This window comes from Geotrypetes seraphini, chromosome 8 (genome assembly GCF_902459505.1).
Source record: "Geotrypetes seraphini chromosome 8, aGeoSer1.1, whole genome shotgun sequence".
Lineage (NCBI taxonomy): Eukaryota > Metazoa > Chordata > Amphibia > Gymnophiona > Dermophiidae > Geotrypetes > Geotrypetes seraphini.
Genome location: NC_047091.1, coordinates 69,742,692 through 69,769,103, shown reverse-complemented (window position 1 = coordinate 69,769,103; position 26,412 = coordinate 69,742,692). Strand labels below are relative to the sequence as shown.

The following is a 26,412-nucleotide window of genomic DNA, read 5'->3' as shown; positions in this document are numbered from 1 at the left end:
TTGCACACACCTTTTTCATGCCAAGATTTTCAGTTAAAATTCCTGTTTCTCTATCAATGTTTACATGGTCTGCTGTGCTTCTCACAGTCAGCTGACGATTTTGACACACAATTTAACGATTTTTTACAATGTTTTCTTCAGTTCTGCTCATTACTGGTTGTCCTGACCTTTCTTCATCAGTGATGCTTTTTCTCCCCTCAGAAAAATGTTTAATCCATTTGTACTCTGCCGTTTTCTTCATGGCATTATCCCCATAAACTTGGACTACCATGTGCCTGATTTCACTTCCACTCTTGCCAAGTTTAAAGTGAAATTTAATGTTTGCTCGTTGCTCTAATTCAAACTCTGACATTCTCGTGACGGTACACAAAAACATGTAACAACAATAATGAATGCCACTCAGTAAGACACCGCCACATGTTGACACAAATACAGCTGTGACACTGATATACAAAGATTATGAGACCTTACCCAGTTTTTTGTACAGTATTGCCAACATAAGCATATGGAGGCAAGTTCGCAAACTTAATTGTCAGTCCTTGTACGTATATATTTCTAATAAACTTTTTTTAGTTTTATACTTTATTGTATCATCCTTATACTTCATATTTACCACAGATAAATCCTGCCAGCCAGATTATATCCAGATATTCAGTGATGGTGTTCAGTATGCTATGGCACTGAAAATTGGTGTACTAAAACCTACAGTGACTAGTGTTTAGAAAAATTCTGACAGCTGCCGGCAGAATATTGTCCTAGAGCTTTTGAGCCTAAGGTCATTTTTATTAATACATTGTCAGCTTTGGAGCTGCTGATTAATGAGTCAGTTGTACTGTGGGTATTGCTGCTCCATAAAACAGGGAAAAGATGTGCTTATAGCAAGGGACTGCTCTTTTAGCAGGAATTAGTTCCCTGCTAGCAAGATTGATTGATTGGTTTTCTGGAGGTCACGATCCTCCTGTGATCAGCACAGACATACTGTATAATAGCTGGAGTTATGCGTCGATTTGATTTGGGGTATCACTTGCAGGACTGAGATCTCCTCTTGACTGGAAATTTGTAACACTGGGGAAACACTGTCTCTTGTCTCCACAGATGTTCCTGTCTCAGAGCTGCATGATCTGTTATGTAAGAAGCTCCAGCAGTGTTCAGTGCTCTTTGATTTCCTGGACTGTGTGGCGGACCTAAAGGGGAAGGAGATTAAACGTGCAGCTCTCAATGAGCTGGTGGAATGTATTGCCACGAACCGTGGCATCCTCATTGAACCAGTCTACCCAGAGATTATCAAAATGGTGAGGGTCAGATCCTGTTTCCACCTCAAACCCTCTATGTGAAATTCTTTTGAGAGTCACAGAACTGAGACACCCGCAGACCTAGTTTTCTAATTCAAACACTAGCGACTGTGACACTGTTAGCAGGGAGAGTGTGGCGCAGTGGTTGAAGCTACAGCCTTAGAACCCTGAGGCTGTGGGTTCAAACCCACGCTGCTCCTTGTGAGCCTGAGCAAGTCACTTAATCCCCCCATTGCCCCCAGGTACATTAGATAGATTGTGAGCCAGAGAGAAATGCTTGATTACCTGAATAAATTCATGTAAACCGTTCTGAACTCCCCAGGAAGAATGGTATAGAAAACTGAATAAATAAATAGTTGCTATTCTGTCACACACATGGAACCTAGATTAAATGCATAATGGATGAGCAACCTTCCCCCCCCCCCTTTCAGTCTTGAGAGATGGTTCCCTCCTTCATTGTCACCTTTTCCCTCAGATCTCTGGCAATATTTTCCGAACCCTCCCTCCCAGTGAGAACCCTGAGTTTGACCCAGAAGAAGATGAGCCGAACCTAGAGCCATCCTGGCCCCATCTGCAGGTAAAAGAAGTTGTGAGTATGCATGATAGGGGAAGTGGGATCCTTTTGGTGGCACGCTTGGGGTTTTATGCTTTCTCTCTCTTGTTTGCAGCTGGTGTATGAGTTTTTCCTGCGCTTCCTGGAGAGTCCAGACTTCCAACCCTCTGTGGCCAAGAGATATGTGGACCAGAAGTTTGTCATGATGGTATGATTAGGTCTCATCACAGGCACAAGGTTCTCTTCCTGTGCTTCTCTGCTATGTGTATATTAGAGAATGACACGGGGGAAAATTCTGTCCCCGTCACTGCCCCGTCCCCGGGCCACCATCCTCTTCACCGCCCCGTCCCCACCATCTCCTTCACCGCCCCATCCCTGTCTCTGCCGTCCCTTTCACCGCCCCATCACTATCCCTGCTGTCCCTTTCACCACCCCGTCCCCGTCTTCAGCGTCTTCTCCTCTCCATCCCCCCACCCCAGCACCCTTCACGCGGTCCAGCAGCTCCCTCCCGGCGGCCAGCCGTGCATTTCCCTCCTTCCCTCCTTTTCCCTTCCCTTCTCTTGTGGCGAAACTGGCAATTTGTATAAGGCTGTACGCTGTATTACAGCCAGAGCCTTGAAGTTACATCGGGTTGCCTGCTAGAAAAGTCTCCTCCAATGCAACCGGAAACAGGAGATTTTTCCAGCAGGCAACGCGACGCAACTTCAAGGCTCCAGCTGTAATACAGCTCATAGCCTTATAGAAATCGCCAGTTTCAACAAGAAAAGGTAAGGGAAAAGGAGGGAGGAAAGGAGATGCATGGCCGGACGGACGGCGGGAGAGAGGTGGCTGCTGGATCGAACGCTCGTTCACCGCACGTTCTAACCATTCACCGCTCCACAGAGCGGTGAATGGCCTTGTCCCCGATCTCGCAGTGACCTTTTCTTTTGGTCACCGTTTTGGCGGGTAACAACCACCGTGTCATTCTCTAGTGCAGGGGTGCCCAACGCGTCGATCGCGATCGACCAGTAGCTCAGGAAGGCAACTCGAGTCGATCGCACTCGTGTTGCCGTCCTGATCTACGGGCCGATCAGCCTTCCTCTCCAGTGTTCTCCCTAGGGCCTTTTAGCTGGGCGGTCCGCCCAGCTGTCATCTGCCGCTGCTGAACATTAAAAAAAAAACCCCAAAAAACCGGCTTGGAGATTTCAGTCCCTAGCGAACCTATGCTCCGGGCTCTAACGTGTGCGTGCAGGCTTCTCTTCTCTTCCCTCCGAAACCGGAAGTTATGTCCGGGGAGGGGGGAGTGGAGAAGGGAAGCCTGCACGCACATGTTGAGAGCACTGAAGCAAGCGTTCGCTACGGGCTAATGCGGGAGACAGGTTAGTGAAGCATTTGTTCTTGTTCCTGCCGGGTCCTGCCTACTTTCTGTTTCCGCGAAGGCAGGACCCGGCAGCATTTCCCCCAATAGGTTGATCACGATCTTGGGCTGATCAGCCTTCCTCTTCCCGACGGCAGAATTGACGTCGGGGAGAGGAACGCTGGTTGGCCGAAGCAGGGAGAGCTTGGGGCCTGTTATTGGTGGCGTTTGGGTCCTGGACCCCGATGGCAATGGCAGTGGCTTGGGGGAGGGCAGGGAGAAAGAAAGAAAAAGGGCAGGCAGGGAGACAGAAGGAAAGAAGAGAAACAGAAAAAAATGAAAAGGAGGCAGAGAGAAAGAAAGGGCAGGGAAGAGGAAGGAAAAGTTGGGGGGAAGGAATGAGGTCTGGAGGAGAAGAAGCATACAGGCTAAAAGAAGGGAAGAAAGATTGTATGCACAGTCAGAAGAAGAAAGTGCAACCAGAGACTCATGAAATCACCAGACAAGGTAGGGAAAATGATTTTATTTTAAATTTAGTGATCAAAATGTGTCTGAATTTATATCTGCTGTCTATATTTTACACTAAGGTCCCCTTTTACTAAACCGCAATAGAGGTTTTTAGCGCAGGGAGCCTATGAGTGTCGAGAGCAGCGCTGGACATTCAGCGCAGCTCCCTGCGCTAAAAACTGCTATCGTGGTTTAGTAAAAAGGGAGGAGGTATATTTGTCTATTTTTGTATGGTTGTTACTGAGGTGATAGTGCTTAGAGTCATCTGCTTTGACCTCTTTGAAAAACCCTGGAATAGGAATGATGATTAACATTTTCTATGCATACAGTGTGCTTTGTGGGTTTTTTTTAATTTTATTGTTGGTAGATCATTTTGACTTGGTCATTTAAAAAGTAGCTCGCAAGCCCAAAAAGTGTGGGCACCCCTGCTCTAGTGTATATATATATATTGTTTTATCCCAGGACAAGCAGGCAGCATATTCTTAACGCATGGGTAACGTCACTGACGGAGCCCCGGTACGGACACTTTTACTAGAAAGTTCTAGTTGGCCGCACCGCACATGCGCGAGTGCCTTCCCGTCCGACGGAGGAGTGCGTGGTCCCCAGTTTCTTCGTTTCCGCGGAGCGAAGAAGACGCATGTGTTTTCAACGGCCGTTGAAAAACTAATTTTTGCCTTCCCGCTCGTGTATTTTCTCACTTTTTTCTATTTTTCTTCTTCGGATTCCCTTTATTTTTGCTTTAAAAAAAAAACTCCTCGAGTTTTCCTTATTTTTTCAGGCCAGCCCCGGCGGGGCCTGTTGCCACCATACAGGCCTCCGGATTCGATTTTGTGGAGGCCGTGTTTCCCTTCATGCCCCCTCAACCGGGCTTTAAGAAGTGCCAGCGGTGTGCACGCCCGATCTCTCTCACCGACCCGCACAATTGGTGCCTCCAGTGTTTGTGTCCAGAGCATCGGGCTGACACCTGTACCCGCTGTGCTACGCTTAAAAAGCGCACTTTAAAAAATAGGCAGATCCAACAAAATATTTTGTTCGGTACCAGATCTGCCATGGAATTTGCCGCGACGTCGACGGCGCCTCCAAAGTCGGCACCGACTACATCGACACCACCGGATCCTTCTTCGGGGTCGCTGGGCCCAGGTAAGCCGGCTAAGAAGCCTTCCACTTCTCTGGAACGCCCTCCTGCCACGGTCGCGACGCCGACCCTTCCGGCACCGCACCGACCCCATAAACGCTCCGCTCCGATATCGGTGAGTGCCTCGTCATCGGCCTCCTCATCGCCGGAGCGTAGAGCGGCACCTATGGTACCGAAGAAGAAAAAAGCGGTACCGGTGCCCCCCCTGGATGACCACATCGCGGCCATACTCCAATCCCAATTACAGGAACAGCTGCAGCAACAACTACAACAACTGCTGCCGGCGTTGCTGGCCCCGCACCTTCCGGTACAGGACCGGTCCGAGCCTCGCACTGTCCCATCGGTGTCGACCCCCTCGGTACCGATTAATACCTCCATGCCGGTACTCTTGGCTGAACCGCCTACAGTGCATGCCCGTGCCGCTGCCGACCCTTCCCGGTCCCAGGAACGACATCGGTCTTCCTCACCCGGTACCGCCTCGGTACGATCAGGCAAATCTCTCTCAAAGGCCCGCCATACCGAGCCTTCCACACCGAAGTCCAGACGTGCACACCCCGACGTTAGGGACCCGGACTTATGGGAAGACTCCCCGCACGGTACCGAAGAGGACGCTTCGTCGACCGACGAAGAACCCTCCATGGCCGACACTGTTTCCAAACCGGAACAGTCCTCTTTCTCTAAATTCCTTAGGGAGATGTCAGCAGCTCTTTCTATCCCATTAGAGTCCGACTCTAAAAAGTCTCAGGCTTTCCTCGATGCCCTAGACTTTGAGCAACCTCCCAAGGAATTTTTGAAGTTGCCCGTCCACGACATCTTACGGGAAACTTTTTATAAAAACTGGGAGACTCCCCTCACTGTTCTCGGGGCCCCTCGCAAACTGGATAGCTTGTACCGGGTCATTCCAATCCCAGGGTATGACAAGCCTCAATTGCCCCACGAATCTCTCCTGGTGGAGTCCACCTTGAAAAAATCTCAGGGTTCCAGTGTATATGCTTCCACCCCTCCTGGCAGAGAGGGAAAAACTATGGATAAATTTGGTAAGCGCCTTTTCCAAAATTCAATGTTAGCAAATAGAGCAAACAATTACACCTTCCACTTCTCCTTCTACATGAAGCATCTGGTGCAACAACTCTCCTCCTTACAAAAATATCTTCCAGAACGTAAGGTCCCCCTCTTCCAGCAGCATATTTCCAGCCTCCTCCAACTCAGGAAGTTCATGGTTCGCTCCATTTATGACTCGTTTGAGCTGACCTCTCGAGCATCTGCCATGGCTGTTGCTATGCGCCGTTTGGCCTGGCTGAGAGTCTCTGACCTTGACGTTAATCACCAAGACCGCCTGGCTAACGCACCTTGTCTGGGTGACGAACTCTTCGGGGAGTCCCTAGACTCGACAACCCAGAAGCTTTCAGCACACGAGACCAGGTGGGACACTCTGGTCAAACCTAAAAAGAAGACTCCACCTGCTCGCCCCTACAGACAACAGTCTTCCTACCAGCGCAGGTTCTCGGCCAGACCTCTCAACCCGCCTCAGCAACAGTCTCGCCGTCCTCGTCACCAGCATCAACCTCAGGCTCGATCGCAATCTCATCAGCCTGCCAAGCCTCTTCCTCCATCAAAACCATCTCAACCCTTTTGACTCTTTTCTCCAGGGCATAGCCAGTCTCCCACCGTCGCTACCTCTTCCTCAGCCTATCGGAGAACGTCTTCAGCTCTTCCTCAGCCGTTGGGAGGTCATCACTTCGGACCAGTGGGTCCTCAACATCATTCGCCACAGCTACTCTCTCAACTTCCAGACTCTTCCACCAGACAATCCTCCCATCGAGTCTGCTTCTCACTCCTCCCAATCCCTCCTCCTCCTGAGGGAGGTCCAATCCCTCCTTCTTCTCAATGCCATCGAAGAGGTGCCTTCGGACCAAAGAGGTCAGGGATTCTACTCCCGCTACTTCCTGGTTCCCAAGAAAACAGGAGATCTCCGTCCCATCCTCAATCTCAGGGACCTCAACAAGTGTCTGGTCAAGGAGAAGTTCAGAATGCTTTCCCTTGCCACGCTTTACCCTCTTCTCTCTCAGCACGACTGGCTATGTTCCCTAGACCTCAAAGAGGCCTACACTCACATCCCAATCAATCTGACTTCACGTCGCTACCTCCGATTTCAGATACAACACCGTCACCATCAGTACAAAGTGCTCCCCTTTGGCCTCGCATCATCGCCCAGGGTGTTCACCAAGTGCCTTATTGTGGTGGCGGCCTTCCTCAGGTCTCACAACCTCCAGGTGTTCCCCTACTTGGACGATTGGTTGGTGAAAGCACCTACATCTCCTCTTGTGCTACAAGCCACTCATCACACCATCTCTTTCCTCCATCTCCTGGGGTTCGAGATCAACTACCCCAAGTCGCATCTGCTTCCCTCACAGCGACTTCAGTTCATTGGAGCAGTTCTCGACACCACTCTGATGAGGGCGTTTCTCCCCTCCGACCGACAACGGACCCTGCTCCACCTCTGTCGTCAGGTGCTCCTTCATCACTCCATCCCAGCCCAGCAGATGATGGTCCTCCTGGGCCACATGGCCTCGATGGTCCATGTGCTTCCTCTGGCGCGACTCCACCTCCGAACGCCTCAATGGACTCTTGCCAACCAATGGTCGCAAACCTCGGATCCTCTTTCTCATCCCATCTCTGTGACATCGTCTCTTCAGCAATCTCTTCAATGGTGGTTGAACTCCTCAAATCTTTCCAGGGGGTCTACTCTTCCATCTACCCCCTCACTCCATGACCATCACCACAGATGCCTCCCCCTATGCATGGGGAGCTCACCTGGGAGATCTTCGCACCCAGGGACTCTGGACCCCTCAGGAGCGTCAACATCACATCAATTTCCTGGAACTCAGAGCCATGTTCTATGCTCTCAAGGCCTTCCAGCACCTTCTCTACCCTCAGGTTCTTCTCCTGTGCACAGACAACCAAGTTGCCATGTACTATATAAACAAGCAAGGCGGCACCGGATCTCCCCTCCTCTGTCAGGAGGCCATCCGCATCTGGACCTGGGCCACGGCCCACAGTCTCTTCCTCAAGGCTGTCTATATCCAGGGCGAACAGAACTCCCTGGCCGACAATCTCAGCCGCATCCTTCAACCTCACGAGTGGACTCTGGATCCTCCCACACTCCGCTCCATCTTTGCTCGGTGGGGCACTCCTCAGGTGGACCTCTTTGCAGCTCCTCACAACCATCAGCTGCCCCAGTTCTGTTCCAGACTCTTCTCTCCCCATCGTCTGGCCCCGGATGCATTCCTGCTCAACTGGACGGATCGGTTCCTCTATGCCTTTCCTCCCCTGCCTCTGATATTGCGGACGTTATCCAAACTACGCAGGGACAGAGCCACCATGATTCTCATCGCTCCTCGGTGGCCTCGCCAACACTGGTTCTCCCTCCTGCTCCAGCTCAGCTCCAGGGAGCCCATTCCTCTCCCTGTGTTTCCTACTCTACTTACGCAGCAGCATCAGTCTCTACTACAATCTGTCCTCGCTCCACCTGACAGCTTGGTTTCTCTCGGGCTGACCTCTCCAGAGAATCTGTCTCAGCCTGTCCGTCGTATTTTGGATGCCTCTAGGAAACCGGCCACCCTCCAATGTTACCATCAGAAGTGGACCCGGTTCTCCGCTTGGTGTCTACTACATCATCACGATCCCACCTCATTGGCGGTGGAAACTGTACTGGACTATTTGCTCTCTCTCTCCGACGCTGGCCTCAAGTCTACCTCAATTAGAGTCCACCTCAGTGCCATCACTGCGTTTCATGAGCCTATCCTCGGAAAACCTCTCACGGCTCATCCCCTGGTTTCCCAGTTCATGAGAGGTCTCTTCAATGTCAAACCACCTCTGAAGCCTCCTCCAGTCGTCTGGGACCTGAATGTGGTTTTATCTGCCCTCATGAAACCTCCGTTTGAGCCTCTTGCCACAACTTCATTCAAATTTCTTACATGGAAGGTGCTTTTCCTCATTGCCATCACCTCTGCCAGGAGGGTTAGTGAGCTGCATGCACTGGTTGCCGACCCACCTTTCACTGTTTTTCACCATGACAAGGTGGTTCTGCGTACCCATCCTAAATTCCTTCCCAAGGTGGTCTCGGAATTTCACCTCAACCAGTCCATTGTGTTGCCTGTCTTTTTCCCTAAGCCCCATTCTCATCCTGGGGAACAGGCGTTGCACACGCTGGACTGTAAGCGTGCCCTTGCATACTACCTTGACCGTACCAGGGCTCACCGCTCGTCCTCTCAGCTCTTTTTGTCCTTCGACCCTAACCGTCTAGGTCGTCCTGTCTCTAAACGGACGCTTTCCAACTGGCTTGCTGCCTTCATTGCGTTCTGTTATGTTCGGGCCGGTCTTTCACTGGAAGGTGCTGTCACGGCCCACAGGGTCAGAGCTATGGCTGCTTCTGTGGCTTTCCTCCGTTCCACTCCCATCGAGGAAATCTGCAAGGCTGCCACTTGGTCCTCAATTCACACGTTCACTACTCACTACTGTCTGGATACCTTCTCCAGACGGGATGGACACTTCGGCCAATCTGTGTTACATAATTTATTTTCCTAATGGCCAAACATCCCTCCTCCCTCTCTGTTAGCTTGGAGGTCACCCATGCGTTAAGAATATGCTGCCTGCTTGTCCTGGGATAAAGCACAGTTACTTACCGTAACAGGTGTTATCCAGGGACAGCAGGCAGATATTCTTACGTCCCTCCCACCTCCCCGGGTTGGCTTCTTAGCTGGCTTAGCTTAACTGGGGACCACGCACTCCTCCGTCGGGCGGGAAGGCACTCGCGCATGCGCGGTGCGGCCAACTAGAACTTTCTAGTAAAAGTGTCCGTACCGGGGCTCCGTCGGTGACGTCACCCATGCGTTAAGAATATCTGCCTGCTGTCCCTGGATAACACCTGTTACGGTAAGTAACTGTGCTTTTTCTGTGTATCGGGCAACACTAGGCAGTTGTCTAGGGAAACATCTCCTAGGAGGGGCATTAAAGAGCAGCTGTAATGCTCCCTGACAAACACTCAAATTCAAACTAAAGGGTGAGCATCTGCAGTCCCAATTAGTGCTGCCCAATTTGCCAATTCAAGTCGATTCACTGATTCATGTCGGTAAATCGATTCGTCTGAGAAAATCGGACTCGCCAATTCAGTGACCCCCACCTTGGTGAGACCTGACATACCTCCGAGGCATCCTAAAACAGCAGTGGTCGCAATTTGCGGTCTTCTTCACCGGGCCTTCCCTCTGCCATGTCACTGATGACATCATTGGTGATGTGGCAGAGGGAAGACCACAAAGCAGCCCGTTCAGAACGCTGCCCCCGCTGCTGTTTTAGGAGGCTTCGGAGGTATGTCAGGTTTCACAGAGGGAGGATTGGTGGGGTGCTGCTGCACAGGGCGGATGGGTGGGAGAGGAGGAAAGCTACTTCTCAGGGAGATGGGAGGGGAGGAAAGATGCACATGGGGTTGTAGGAATGCCACAAAGGAAACACACTCAGGCTTAGAGTCGAGAGGAGGCGCCTCAAATGAATGGTCTCTCCCTCTTTTTATTGAGAATCATATCTCCATTAATTACTTAGTTAATGCTCTACAAGGTTATAATGTCATATTGCATTTACAGTGAGGATTAAACCAAGACAATACTTTGTTTATCTATTTCATATGATTCACAAAGTTACTATCTCACGTGACATATGAATACATAATAACAGTTATAATAAAGTGATTCCCAATGTGTACATTTCTGATATGTCTCAAATCTTACTATTCTCTATCAGCTTATTGCATCCCTTTATTCATTAATATTATATGGGATCCTCAGCGCCACCACTCAGAGCTCAAATAGATTTCATAGCTCTAAGCTTTATGTGTCAGCTCCTCATTGGTTCCCTGTTGTTTATTTCATGTTCTTAGTATATGCTTTTGTAATGTTTTATATTTTATAAATACGTTTTCATGAGAAATAAGTTATTTAAGTACTTAACTTTGACTTGTGGTCTCTGGCTAGGGGAAACATAACACCGACATGTTTCGCTCCTTGAGCTTTATCAAGGCTTGCCCCTAGAAATAAAACAAAAGCTATCAGCTATTATTTAGTCGACTACAGACAAATAATGACAGAACTTAAGGTGATACATTTCTTTTAAAGTGTCCTGCCTATTTGCTTACCTAAAGTTTTCGCCGCCACAACCGGTGACCACTCTATCCTACAGATATGGCGGCGGCGTTTCAACTGAGATTTTAAAGACACCGGGACCCGCCTAAAACGTGACTGCGTCATTACGTTATTAACGCGTCATCCAGGGTACCCGAAGCTATATTATTAGGAATTGTATACTTAAGAAGAAACGCCAAAATTTTAGCTACCTCCTCACTTTGGAATTTAATACTTCATATAAATATTATAACAATGAAGCCCACTCTAATTCGGCATTTAAGCCATGCGGGATCACTGTATTTAAGGTATGGATCCACCGTTGTTCTTTATAGTTCAATAATTCCTCGATATTGCCTCCCTCCCGTCCCCATTCTAACTTTTCAATGACACGCCATTGAATTTGTTCCATGGTGTGTTGATATTGTAAAAAATGTTCTACCATTGGAGCTTGTATGTTCTTTGTTTTAATACGTGATTTATGTTCATTTAGTCTTATATGTATGGGTCTAGAAGTACGGCCCACATATATAAGACTACATGGACATATTATAATGTATACGACGTGAGTTGACTGGCAAGTCGTGTTAATACTTGCTGTGATCACTTTCCCCGTTTGAGGGTCTTTCCATATAGTGCCTGTAATAGTCGTGGAACACCATTGACAGTGTCCACAACTTGTGTGTTGTCCTATCAGATTTGTTTTATAATTCCCTAGTTTCTGTTGAATTAGAGTCTGCCCTATAGTTTTTCCTCTCTTAAAGGCAAACATAGGAATTTCTTTGAAAATTTCAAACATTTGCAAAACATGCCAATATTTTCTAATGTTTGCAATAAGCTCTTTTGCCGCTTCTGAATATGGGAGCACACAGATTAGTCTTTCCGTATTTTCTTCTTCAGGCTCTCTTTCAGATATCAAGAGATCTCTATTTGCGTATTTAGCTCTTGTAAATGCTTGCTTGATGGCTTTTATAGGATACCCTCTAGTTTTCAACCGGAGTTTCAACTCTTCCGCCGATTCCATAAAATCATGTAGATCAGATGATACTCTTCGGAGTCTTAAAAATTGACTCACCGGTAGATTAAATTTTAGATGGTACGGATGGTGACTGGAGAAGTGCAATAACGTGTTTTTCGCCACTGGTTTTCTGAAAAGTTTTGTTTTCAACCGAGATTCTTCTTTTATAATAAGCAAGTCAAGAAACTCTACCCTGTCTAAGCTGTAAGACGGGGTAAATTGGAGATGGGGATTTTTTGTGTTAATCCAGTTTAAAAAATCCAACAAAAGACTTTCAGGACCCTCCCACAAGAAAAAAATATCGTCTAGGAACCTCTTCCATAATGTTATCTTTTGAAAATAATCTGAAGTATAAATGTGGGTATTTTCAAACTGTCCCACATATAACGTAGCCACTGATGGGGCCAACGTGGCCCCCATCGCCACTCCTTGTATTTGTTTATAGAATATCCCTTCAAACTCAAAATAATTTTCTTCAATCACCCACCTGGATAGCTGTACCAAAAATTCAGTGGTGATACGTTGAGTACCTACTCGTTTCTGAAGGGTATCTTGAATAATAGCTATGGCGCCATCTTGGGGGATGTTGGTGTATAGAGACACTACGTCTAATGTCACCAAAAAGGTCCCAGAACTGACAGAAATTTCCTGAGAGAGAATCCGAAGGAGATGGGAGGAATCTTTCAAATATGAAGTTGTTTTTATTGCTTCTTTAGCTAGGAAAACATCTATAAACTTGGATAGGGGTTCCAATAAGGATTGTCTTGTATTTACTATGGGTCTGCCTGGTGGTTCTTTTAATGACTTGTGTATTTTTGGCACAAAGTATATATAAGGTGTGCGTGGATACTTTTCCAAAAGAAATTGATATTCTTTTTTAGTCAGTATTTCTTTTTCATAATGTGCAGTAACCCAATCAAAAACCACTTTCATCAAAGGGCCTCCTGGATCATGAGAAATAGGTTTATATGCCCTATTATCTGATAATTGACGCAACGCTTCTTTTAGATAGTTCTCTCTATTCAGGATGACAGTAGCGCCACCCTTATCTGCTCTAAGAATCATACAATCTCGTTTTTCTTTTAATTGCATAAGAGCTTTATGTTGCGTATATGTTAAGTTGTACGAAACCTGTTTATGAGAAAATGATTTTTCAAACTTTCCAAACCCTGCCAAGACCAAATTTCGAAACGTTTCCACCGCTGGGTCAAGCGGACCCGGAGGATTCCACTTAGATTCTTTCTTACAAATGGATCCCTCATCTTCTGTCTCAAGACTTTCCTTATTTAGAAAAAATAATTTTAATTGTATTTTTCTCAAGAACATGAAATAAACAACAGGGAACCAATGAGGAGCTGACACATAAAGCTTAGAGCTATGAAATCTATTTGAGCTCTGAGTGGTGGCGCTGAGGATCCCATATAATATTAATGAATAAAGGGATGCAATAAGCTGATAGAGAATTATACTATCAGGTATCAAGTGTTTATGTATCACAGCTCCCTATAAGTGAGTAAATTGTGCAATTGAAGATCAAATCTTACTATGGCATGTGACAGTCCAAAGGTTATAATGCATGCTTCTTAAGCTCTCTTGCCTTGCTCAGGCAAAGTCTGATTGTTGCCCATATAAGGGATGCTTAAACAAGATAAGAGAAAAAGGGTAAATGTATGTCAGGTTAATATGTGGCAAGGGAGGGGGGAATGCCTCAGCCTTCTGCTCAAGGTGCAACCCTTGTCCTTGCTTAGAATGTATACGTGGCAGGAGGGAGAAGAAATGAGAAACAGGGCCTCAGAACCAAACCCAGGCCTGGATCCACACACAGGCCCAGATCCGCACACAGGGCCTAGGTCGGTGTGCCGACCTGGCCTGCGCTCAGATCCGCCTGCGTGCGGACCCCGCCAGTGTTCTGATTCCCTGGATCAGAACTTATCAGATCTCCATCCCTACATGGGGAGAGAAAGGAGAGAGGAAGAATTGTGGTGAAAGAGAGGAAGGGAGAGATGAAACAAAGAGGTGGAAAGGGTGAGGGAAAAATCCTTCATATGGTGGAGGGGAGGGAGATATGCATGGAAAAGAGAGAGGGAGAAATTTTGGACAAAGGGTGGAGGGCAGGGAAAGATGGTGCATGGGGAGAGAGAAATGAATGTTGCACATGATAATGGAGGGGAGGAAAGGAAAGATGCTGCTTGGTGGGGAATTAGAGAGGTTTGACCCAGGGCACAAAGCAGGGAGAGAGAGAAAGAGAGGGAAGGTAGACGGTGGGAAATAAACAAATGTTGGATATGACAGTGGAAGGTAGAAAAAAATAAATTTTATTTTCTATTTTGTGATTACAATATGTCAGATTTGAAATGTGTATCCTTCCAGAGCTGGAGTTGGAGAGTGAGCTAGGTAGGACCTAACAGAGAGAAAAAGTATTTTTTATTTTGTTTACACCACAGCGCTGGCGTGGGATTGAAGAGGGCAAAGGGGGTAGGTGGAGACTGCAAAATAAACCTGCCAGGATGTTTGAAAAAAAGCCTTATTGGGCAGGAAAAGTGAATCGAATCAAAAAATCGATTCAATAGGCTGAACTGAATAAATTTTTCCTGTATCGGGCAGCATTAGTCTCAATTACCCAGATTATTCTGAGGGGTGATATTGGGGTGATTATTGGTTAAGGGGGTTCAAATGACCTAGAGATCAATGGGAGAGGAGCACAAGGCAGAAAGCTTGCCTAGCTCACTTAATATCCTTTTACTGGTTCTGCTCTGTATATCACACTCCTTTAAAAACAGTTTGGCACAAAAATTAGAAGAAGCTCTCCCACCTTGATTACTAGAACATTGTACATTTGGGGACTGCCTAAGCAATCTCTGGCAAAACACAATTAGTGCAGAACACAGGGACAAAACTAATTTTGGATGGCTCAAGGTGGGAGAGAGTGACCCCATTTCTTGAACAATTGTGTTGGCTGCTAGTTTCAGGTAGAATTTTGTTTAAATGACGGACCCTTGTTTTTAAGGACATTTATAGAGATACTCAACTGTTTCAGTTGTATGAACCCTCTCATTAAGCATCAAAGAGTTCAGGGGCCCACAGTCCAAGTGCACATTCTTCCCAGACCCCCACCCCTCAGTACCAAGCCTGACCCACTAGACCTCTCTATCTCCCATCCTCTTCATCCACCCCCCAACCAGCCAGTGCCCACTGGGTCTAGAACGGGGTGTCAAAGTCCCTCCTCGAGGGCCGCAATCCAGTCAGGTTTTCAGGATTTCGCCAATGAATATGCATGAGATCTATTAGCATGCATTGAAAGCAGTGCTTGCAAATAGATCTCATGCATATTCATTGGGGAAATCCTGAAAACCCAGCTGAATTGAGGCCCTCGAGGAGAGACTTTGACACCCCTGGTCTAGGATGATTAATTGTGGCCATTTCATCACAACTGTTTCAGCGCAATGAACTGGCTATGATGAATCCAATTCAGCGTTTAGGGGAGCAATACTCCCCAAATTAGACCTCCAAGCATTGGTCCCGGAGCAGCAGGCCACAGGGTGCGGCCAGGAAATAGGCGGCAGTGGCAGGCAGGGAGCCCGGGTCCTGGGGGTAGAAGCTGTCACCTGAGTCGCATCCTTCAGCTGCTTGGGCAGTGGTGGCTGGTGGGGAGCTTAGGTACTGGAGCAGAGCCTGGGTCATCTCTGAGATGGTGGCTGCTGGGGAGCCCAGTCCCTCGGGATAGAAGCTGCTCGTCACTTGGCTGGGGCGTCTCTGTCCGGAATTGGACGGTTCATCACTGCTGTTTTATTGCAGCCACGTTGAAATGTCCTGCAATGAAACAGCCATGATGAATCGTCCAATTCCGGTCCCCGCTAGTCCCTGTCTCGCTCCCTCACCCCAGCCAGTCCCCAGCGTAGAAACAGAAAAGTGAAGACAGATGAAAAAAAGAACATATGGTCTATCCCAGTGGTTCCTAACCCTGTCCCGAAGGACCCCCCAGGCCAGTCGGGATTTCAGGATAGCCCTAATGAATATGCACGAGAGAGATCTGCCAAGCTTGCAAACCTGCTCCATGCATATTCATTAGGGCTATCCTGAAAACCTGACTGGCCTGGGGGTTCTCCAGGACAGGGTTGGGAGCCACTGATCTATCTGGTCTGACCATCACTTCCTCATCCTATGTAAGTGTCCCCCATGCATGCCTAAATTGAGATGGTCTTCATCTCCACCACCTCCATTGGGAGGCTGTTTCACAAATTCACTAACCTTTATGTGAAGAGTTATTTCTCAGATTACTCCTGAATCTATCCCTTTTCCCCTTCAGGCATTCTCTCTCAACTTCCCACTCCCAACTAGTTTCCAGCAGTCAGTCTCTGTCCCTCTCTTCCCCTCCACTCCAGCCAGTCTCTCTCTCTTCTGCACAACTGCTAGTTTTCTATTCCCTGCAGCAGTGGCTACGGATACTGATGCTGCTTTTTACCATCTTTAGACTTTGATCCCTTTTCTACAGCAACATCTCTATTCCTTTTTTTTTTTTTTTTGTGTTGTGCAGACTCTCAAAGTTTTACAGACCACAGGTTTGGACCCATTGGTCTAATGCCTTTTTCTAGTACAACGTGTCTAGTGCTCCTGAGTGCTTGGGTCTTATATCTGAACTAGCAAGTTGCTTGCAGAAAGCTGTCAATCATATTTTTTAACTCCACCTCCTTCCCAGGGAGCTGCGCTTGCCGCCAGCCCCCCCACCCCCCAACTAGTTTGTTTTCTGCAAGTAAGTTACTCAGAAGTGTTTTTAATATGCTCTGCGGTTTTATTGTTTTCGGGTATTTTTCTCAGGTTCTTTGGAGGCTTGGTGCTCGGTGGGACCTCTGACTGGAGGAAGATGCAGATGGTAGAAGTCTGCTGCTAGCGGGATCAAATCCTTGGGGACACCAAGCTAGCTAGCCTTCTGGTTATTTTTGAGCTCGGGGGCCGTCCCCTGCATAGCTGTTCGCATCCTTGGTTCAGTCAGGGGCTTGAGCGCAGACTGTGTTGGCTTCTTCCCAGCTTGGCCGGAACTAACAGTGGGCTGGCTACTTGGTTCTCTCCCCTTTATTGGCGCAGTTTTCCAGGGGTAGAAGTTGTTTGACCTCTGCCCAACTGGTATCCAGAAGACCAGGTTCATCCAGTGAATCTGTGAGGAAGATTTCTTCTCCCTTGATTCCAGCTGAAATTTTATATTAAAGCAGGCAGGCAGCACATGGCACATGGCTATTGAAGCCTAAGGGGAAAATCAGGGGGGGTCCCTAAAAGTTGAATTTGAGGGTTTCTGACCACAGAGCCCAGGTCCCCCTCTTCTTAAACCCATTTTCCCTGTGATTTTTTTCCCATCAGGGAGGTCTCAACGTGCCGTTTTTAGCGTGATTTTTCTGATGGTGGCCATCTTAGATTTTAAACAATCATTTTTTCTTTTGCTTCCTTCTACCTCAAAACTCCTCAATTTTGCTCAAAATCAACTGGGATGGACTCCTCCTGCCTTTTTTCCCTGTATCATGCCAGGTTTGCACTGGATGGCCAGCCAAGGAACATCTATATCCTGTGCTGGGGATCTGTAGGAAGCACATTCTCAAGGGTAGAGACCCTTCCCAGGACCCTCCAAATCTTTATTGACCAAGCGTAGTTGTGTGGGGGCTGCAGAGCCCAGAGGACCAGCAGAGTGTCCCTGCTGGGATCAGAGAGACCCCCCAGTATGAGGCTTCACCCTGGAGTTTGTGAACCTTTATGTGGAATGCTTATTTTAACTGCCAAGGATCCTCAACATCTGTTAGCAGTGCACCAATTGTGATGGCACAGGGGTTCTCCCCTCAACAGATGCCCCGACCAAACAAGGACGTAGACTTGGTCTAGGAGGTTCAGTCTGTCACAGACTGAGAGGATGGCAAGTCCAATTCTTTGCCACTTGTATCCCAGGATGAGGATTCCTTGGCAGAATCTGCTTCCATGCAGGAGGGCAAGAGTCAAGAGCTGTTGGAGACCCAGGAGGAGATCCCACAGTATGCTGGCAGTTCAGGGCCTCTGTGTTTTTGAGTGTTATTTCCACCTCACTGCAAGAGTTAAAGCTGGAAGTCCCGCCAGCTTCCTCTTCTCAGTGATCAATTATGAGCAGTTCTGTGGCTCCAACCGCATTTTTTCCCTCCCATCCAGACATCTCTAAGCTGGTCACTGATTACTGGGGATTGCCAGAGAGATCCCTTCGAGTGGCTAAAACTATGGCCAAGCTGCATCCGATGGAGCCAGATTTCCAGCAACTGTTTGTTCAGCCAAAAGTAGATTCACTGATGGCGTAAGTCACTAAATGATCCTCACTTCCTAATAAAAGAGGGTGATATTAAAGGATCCTCAAGACCATAAAGTAGACTTGCTTCTCAAGCGTCAATTTGAAGCTTTGGCCCTAGGTGGCAGCCACGTCTTCCTTTGTGGCACATTTTTGTCACACTTGCCTTTCTCAGGCCTCAAACCCCCAAATGCTCCTCTCTGGGGTGAATTATATTGCAGATGCTCTGTATGATATTATCAGAGCTATGATCATGGTCTCAGCCTATGCTGTCTTTGTCCATTGGATGCTCTGGATCAAACTACTGGTAGCTAGGCTTCAATGCTAAAAAATGCAAGATAATGCACCTGGGTAAGAGAAACCCGCAAGATAATGCACCTGGGTAAGAGAAACCCGCGTAGAACTTATGTACTAAATGGTGAGACCTTGGTTAGGACCACGGCGGAACACGACCTAGGGGTGATCATTAGTGAGGACATGAAGGTTGCCAATCAAGTGGAGAAGGCTTCCTCCAGGGCAAGACAAATGATGGGGTGTATCCACAGAGGTTTCGTCAGCAGGAGACCTGAAGTTATGATGCCGTTGTACAGAGCCATGGTGAGGCCTCACTTGGAGTACTGTTTTCAGTTTTGGAGACCACACTACCGAAAGGACATGCTGAGGATCGAGTCGGTTCAGCGAACGGCCACCAGGATGGTCTTAGGGCTCAAGGATCTCACGTATGAAGAAAGATTTAAAAAATTGCGGCTGTACTCACTTGAGGAAAGAAGAGAACGGGGAGATATGATTGAAACATATAAGTACATCACGGGACGCATCGAGTCAGAAGATGATATCTTCTGGCTCATGGGACCCTCGACCACCAGAGGGCATCCGCTGAAGATCAGGGGAAGGAAGTTTCATGGCGACTCCAGGAAGTACTTCTTCACCGAAAGAGTAGTGGATCATTGGAACAGACTCCCACTCCAGGTGTTAAAGGCCAGCAGCGTGACGGATTTTAAGAGAAAATGGGATACTCACGTGGGATCTTTAAGGGAGTAAATTCAGGGGAGGGGATACTTGGAATGGGCAGACTTGGTGGGCTATAGCCCTTTTCTGCTGCTTTTTTCTATGTTTCTAAACAGTGGGCAGGAGTTGCTACCTCTAAAGCTACAATAAGCAGGCTTCCATTTCAAGGGCAGTTGTTCTTTGGCAAGGGCCTAGATGACCTGATGGCAAGTATGAGGGGTCATTGCTCCAAGTCCTTATCAGATAGCAGACCCTGGATGGCCTGGAGTTCAGGTCAGGGCAATTTTTGAGGCTCCTGAAGATTTCGTGAGTATTCAGGAGACCAAATGATGCAGAGACCCTTTCAGGGATCACTTCAGAGATTTGGCGGCAGGAAACAGCAAGTCTTGGGCTCTTGCCCCTCACCAGCCACTTAGAGAAAGCACAGTGATGCAAAGCCAGGGGACGAGCTCCCCCAGATAGGGGGCAGGCTGTTGGTCTTTTATTCGGTCTGATCTCATTGGTACAGACCACCAAGTTCTAGATATAATCTGGGAGGGGTAAAAAATTGAGTTCTGTGTCCCACTGCCAGACCACTTTGTAATGGCCAGAGAGCTGGCCAGAGAGAGCACTCAAAGTTCAGACTATGATGAAAAGGCTACTGGCTCTTCGGGCCATAGAGCCAATCCCTGTACGCAGACTTGGACTTGGGCAGATACTCCATATATTTCATTGTGCCAAAGAAAGGCTCAAACGACTGCACATTGATTCTAGACCTCAAGTCAGTCAAAGTGGCTCGGAAGATACTGCACTTGCACATGGAGACCATTAGGTCAGTCAAAGCAGCAGTGGCACCGGAGAAATTTCTTCCTCAATCTGACAGAGGCCTATCTTCACAGTCCCAGTTTTCCTAACCCACAGGAGGTACTTGCGATTTCATGTGCTGGAGCATCATTTTCAGTTATCTGTGCTCCCCTTCGGCCTGGCCACAGCACCTCGCACCTTTACCAAGGTGATGGTGGTGGTAGCAACATACCTCTGCAAAGCTGGGATTCAGGTGTACCCATATTTGGATAATTGTCTTATCAGAGCTCCGTCCAAGGAGGAAGGTGAGCTGGTGGTTTCAAGAGTGGTGCAACTCCTCCAGAGCTTGGACTGGATAGTCAACTTCAAGAAGAATCAGCTGGAACCAACTCAGTACCTGGAGTACCAGGGAGTCTTGTTCAACAAGGCTTTTTTCCAAGCATTTCTTCCAGAGCCATGCAGACCAAAGCTCCAGAAACAGATTTTGGAGCTACACTAGAGTCTGCCCTCATGGTGTGGTATCTTCTGGTCCTGGAGTCGATGGTAGCAACCTTAGAGGTGGTTCCTTGATCCAGAGCTTATATGAGACCTCTCCAAGACTCTTCTCTTTTACTGGTCCCCTCAGTTGGTGTTGCTACAGCAGCCACTCCCCTGGCTACCTACAGCAAAGAGCAGCCTATGGTGGTGGCTGAGACCAGCTGCCTTTCCAGGGGCATGTCTCTTCACATTTTGTCCTGGGTGATATGATCGATGCTAGCCTTTATTAGGGGGAGGGGGGTGTCAATGCAACAGACACCCAGTTCAGAGGCGTTGGACTCCAGCTCAGCAGATGTGGTCCATAAATCACCTGGAACTTAGAGCCATTCATCTAGTGCTTCAGGCACTGAAGAAGTCTCTGGAGGGCAAAGTAGTCAGTCTTCTCAAACAATGCTACGGCGGTAGCATATGTCAACAGGCAAGGAGACACCAGAAACACCCCATTGCATATAAAAGCTCAACTTCTCTTCCGGTGGGCAGAGGCACTCTCAGCCGCACACATATCAGGAGTGGATAATGTGTTGGCTGACTTTCTCAATCAGCAGACTTTTGACTCGGGGGGGGGGGGGGGGGGGGGAATGGTCTCTGTCTCCACAGGCATTCAAAGCCATAGTTTGGTGGTGGGAACTTCCACAGATAGATCCAATGACCTCAGCGGTGAACACCAAGATGTTTTATTTTTGCAGCCAAAGATCTGAACTCGGAAGCAAGGGGTTGGAGCATTAGTCCAGTCGTGGCCAGAGAACAAGCTCTTGTACATGTTTTACCCCTTGGCCCATGCACGGTTGAGTCATTTGCAGAATTGCCATCCATTCCTGTTCTAGTGGCGCCTGATTGGCCTTGCAGACCATGGTATGTGGACCTAGTTCGTCTCCAGAGGGATGAAGGCTTGAGACTTCCAGTCCAAATGAATCTTCTCACTCAGATAGGGAGAACGAGAGGGCACTCTCTAAAGTAAAAAGGGGATAGATTCTGGATAAACGTAAGGAAGTTCTTCTTCATCCAGAGAGTGGTAGAAATCTGTAACGTTCTTCCGTAGGCTGTTATAGGGGAAAACACCTTTCAGGGATTCAAGACAAAGTTAGACAAGTTCTTGCTAAACCAGAATGTATGCAGGTAAGGCTAGACTCAGGGCACTGGTCTTTGACCTAAGGGCCGCCGAGGGAGCGGACTGCTGGGCATGATGGACCATTGGTGTGATCCAGCACTGGCAATTCTTATGCTCCTATCAAGAATCCAAGCCACTTTGGGCTTATGGCATGGCTTTTGAGTGGGCAGCCCTGACAAGCAAGGGATAGTCGGACATGGTTGTTACCACATTGCTCAGAGCTAAGAAACCATTTACAATGGCAGCTTATGCTAAGGCCTGGAAGTCCTTTCAGTACTGGTGTTCAGTGAAGAATGTAGAGCCCTGGCAAGTTCCGATTTTGGTAGTCCTGGACTTTTTGTAGGAGGGACTTCAGAAGGGGCTGTCAGTAGGTTTTCTGAAAGTGCAGGTAGCAGGCCTTTCCTGTTTTCAAGCTCAAGGGGAAAGAGGATCCTTGGCCCATTACCCAGATGTCGCCAGGTTCATTAAAGGAGCTTTGCGGTTGCACCCTCTGGTGTGTTTCCCTTTCCCTTCCTGGAACCTTAGCATCTGTACTGCTCTGTATGAGCCCTTACAGGAGGCTTCCATTTTGGATCTTACAGTCAAGACAGTGTTCCTGGTGGCGATTTGCGTTGGAGTTACAAGCCCTTTCCTGCAGGGAGCCATTCCTTAGGTTCATAGAAGCAGGGCTCTTCCTACGCTTGGCTCCATCTTTTTTACCAAAAGTAGTATCGTCCTTCCATGTCAATCAGGAAGTCTGTTTGCCCGCTTTCCGCCCTATGGAGCCTAAGAAAAAGGGTAAAGCGTTGCATTTGCTGGATGTCAATTTCCAGTGAGTTTTGTCTTTCGGATCACCTTTTTGTTCTGACCAGTCATGCCAAGAAAGGGAGACCAACATCTAGGGCCCTGATTTCTACATGGATTAAAATGGCCATTTCCTCCGTGTATGTGGGCTATGTTAAACAGCCACCAATTACATTGAAAGCACACTCCACTAGAGGGGTCGCTGCCTCTTGGGCAGAGACTATGGCTTGTCTCACCTAAGGAGATTTGTAGAATGGCTATATTACGAAGATGGCCGACGGTCTCGGATGCTGAGTAGCACGCCGGAGGAGACTGCTTGAAAATTTTCTTTTGGAGCGGATTACTTACTTGGAATGCCGAAGAGGAGAGGCCGCTGGAGCCTCGCGGCGTTCAGCGGTCCCCTCGTTCGGCAATATCGAAGAACTCCTGTGTCGGATGCAGGATATCCCGGCAGCGTCGGCACCCCCGCTAGAGACGCCTCAGAGGGGCGGAAATGAGGTGATCTCCTTGGGGCTAGGGACTACGCTGAGCCCCGACGCTAGGGCACCTCCCCCACCTCCTCAGGTTACCAGCTCCCCACGAGTGGAGGAGCTGCCGGAAGAAGGCAAACACCTATCCTCGGAGGCTAGGAAGAACAGAGAGGGGAGCGTGGAGATGGACTCCCTGAGTTCTCAGGTGAGTCCAAGAAGTACCGAGGACTTGGAAACATCAGGGATTATTTCAGCCCAGCAGAAGGATTGCCAGAAACAGCTGATAACTGGTGAGACTTCAAATTTCTAATCTTTCATATGTCATTGAAAAACCCAGAGAAGTAACACTGGACTCAATCTGGGACTTAGTTGCTGACCTAGCCAAGTCTGTTAAGCCCCAGCTTTTGCAGCTGGAAAATAAAATTACTTTTCAAGAAACTGAGATAAAAAATCTAAAAGTTGAAATTGATGAATCCAAGAATTCTATTGTGAATATACAACAGGAGTTAAAAGCATCAAAACAGCTTAGTGATGCAGTAGTAAAAGATAACACAAATTTGCGTAGAAAACTGAGAACTTTTCTCATAATAATAATCTCCGACTGATTAATTTTCCTAGGATAGCCTCGGTGACACCTAGGGATATGCTGAAACGTTATATGTTGGAGATTTTGGGTATTCCAGAGGATACATTACCACCACTTACTCAAGTATATTACCTACCAATGAAAGTTATTAAATCACCATCTAAACAACAGGAGGATAATCAACCACTTAATGTTTCAGCAATCTTGGAACTTTCGGATAGAGAGCTTGCTTCTCCGGCAACATTGCTTCTTACTGTGGCTCTTGCACCAGGTAAAAATTGGTTGCTTAGATTGTTCTTTAGAAATAAAATGAAAGAATTTCTTGGACATAAAATATTAATGTTTCCAGATTTGGCACGGGACACCCAGAGAAGAAGGCGAGAGTTTCTTTTGATGAAGCCAGGTGTTACATCTCTTGGAGGGACTTTTTTTCTACGACACCCTTGTAAATGTGTAATACAATACCATATGAAGAAATATGTATTCTTTGAGCCATTCCAGTTGACAACCTTTTTGGCAGGAACTCGACTGGATGAAGGGAAATCAAAGTGAAGTGCAATTGAATAAATGATATCCTTCCTCAGCCAAGGGATCTTGTTTTCCTAATATTTGAATTAATATGTGTTAGCATTTGTTAATATGTCCGCCTAATCCTTCTTGGATCTAATTAGAGGACTTGAGCTGAATTTAAGCTAAACATTTATTTTATTTGATTTGATTACTATGTATTTTACCTTTGAGTATTATTTTCCTGCTTTTTTTCAACTATCTGTACAAGTGGATACTTGATTTATAAAATGTAAAAATTAGATAAATAAAATAATAAAAAAAAAAGAATGGCTATATTACATGGTCTACCCTTCATACCTTTACCAGGTTCTGTAGGGTGGATGTAGCAGCCCGAAAAGATGCCGCTTTCAGGTCCTCAATTTTGAAGTCAGGCTCAGTGGGCTCGCCTTAGTCTCCTAGGGACTGCTTTGGTATGTCTCCAGCATTCAGGACCACAAGACACATTGCCCCTAAAAGAAAGATTAGGTTCTTACCTCAGTAATCTTCTTTCTTGTAGATGTGTTTAGTGATCCTGAAGCCTCGCCCTATGTATGGGCTTTGCTTGCCTTATATCTTAGGATCAGTCTGGATTTGAAGAATTTTCTGTTTCTCAGAGAAGCTGAGAGGGGAAAAAAATAATAAAGATGATGCATAGATAAATCTTCATGACCATATAATCTGGCTTAACATGTTTGCTTGATAGAAGGTCATGTGAGTAGCTACAAGCTCTGTGCATAATTAGTGCTGGTTGCACAAGTTTGGATGTTATAATCTCCTATGTTTGTTACATAGCAGAACAAAATTGTAGTGTTGGGGATTTTTCTCCATTTTCCTCCTTCTTGTTATGTCTTTTATTACGGTGCTTTTGTACAAACTGAGAGGGCAAGAGCAGCTCCCTGGGAATGAGGAAGTTGGAAAACATGATTGACAGTTGTCTGCAAACAACTTGCTAGTTCAGATACAAGACCCTAGCGTTCAAGACCACTATTCACATCTACAAAAAAGAAGATTACTGAGGTAAAAACCTAATCTTTCTTTATATTTTAAACTTGAAAGAGTTTATTATTCTTCCAGGACACTATGCTCCAGTTTGGCAGTTGTTTACTACCCAGTGGCGTACCTAGCATATGTGACACCTGGGGCCCATCATTTTTTGTCACCCCCCATCTGTATGAAAAACATGATTTTTAGTAATAATCCACACATCACACATGAGTACCTAGGAAAAAGCAGCATCTTACTGCAGTGAGCAGTATATAAATACACCCATTGTAAAACTAAACAAGCCAGATTAGTACAGATCAATCCTGCAGTCAATTCTAACAAAAAAAAAAACCATGTCTTTCGAACACACAAAACACAGAAAACACCTTCGCCTAGTATAGAATATGTAATCACCAGACTAACTCCTCCCTCTTTTACAAAACTGTAATGTGGATTTTAGCCACGGTGGTAACAGCTCTGACGCTCATAGAATTCTGAGCATCAGAGCTGCTACCACCATGGCTGGCGCTAAAAAACACTCCACAGTTTTGTAAAAGAGAGGATAAAATAGAAATACATAGACAAAGGTTAAACTTAACCAGCAAGAAGCTGGACTCTGCATACAATGCAACACCACAGAAACAGTGACACATGTCTCCTAAAGCATTAAATAAACAGAAAAATTTTTTTCTACCTTTGTCTTCTCTGGTTTCTGCTTTCCTCATCTTTTTGTTACTCTCTTCCTTCCATCCACTGTCTGCCATCTCTCTGCCCCTATATGGCATCTTCTCTCCTTCTATGCCCCTTCCAGAAACTGTATGCCTCCCCCTTCCATCTCTCCTTTAACCCCCATTGGTCTGGCATCTCTCTCCTCTTCTTCCCTTTCCCACACCTCTCCTCTGCAATCCCTTTTCCTTTTTTTTCCCTCATTTTCCTTTTCAGTTTATTTTATGCATCCGTCTGGATTACGTTCTTACTACCCTCTCATCAATTTCCTTTTTTACTGTCTATCTATAGCTCGTCATCTCTTTCCCTCACCCCCTCCAGTATTTCCCTAACTCAATCCTTTTCCCATCATGTGCCCTCCTTTTATTTATCCCCGCCTTCCATCATGTGCCCTCTTTCTCTACCCCTTCCATCTAGTACCTTCTCTCTCTGTCCACTTCCATCCAGCATCTGCTCCCCTCTTTCCTCTCCTCCCATTTCCTTCCTGAATTTGCTCCCTTATCTCTCCCATCTGCACTTCCATCCAGCATAGGCTTCCCCTCTACCCTCCCCACTACCATCCAATGACTGCC

At 47.1% G+C, this 26,412-nt stretch overlaps 1 protein-coding gene across 1 annotated transcript in view; it reads left to right on the top strand.

Annotated features, from left to right (window-relative positions):
- PPP2R5B (protein phosphatase 2 regulatory subunit B'beta) overlaps positions 1-26,412 on the top strand; it is a 134,437-nt gene that overhangs the window by 33,969 nt on the left and 74,056 nt on the right. Inside the window, exons 2-4 of the mRNA XM_033955630.1 lie at positions 1,096-1,292; positions 1,768-1,869; positions 1,961-2,053. Coding sequence (XP_033811521.1) covers positions 1,096-1,292; positions 1,768-1,869; positions 1,961-2,053 — 392 coding nt within the window. The remainder of the gene's footprint in view (positions 1-1,095; positions 1,293-1,767; positions 1,870-1,960; positions 2,054-26,412) is intronic.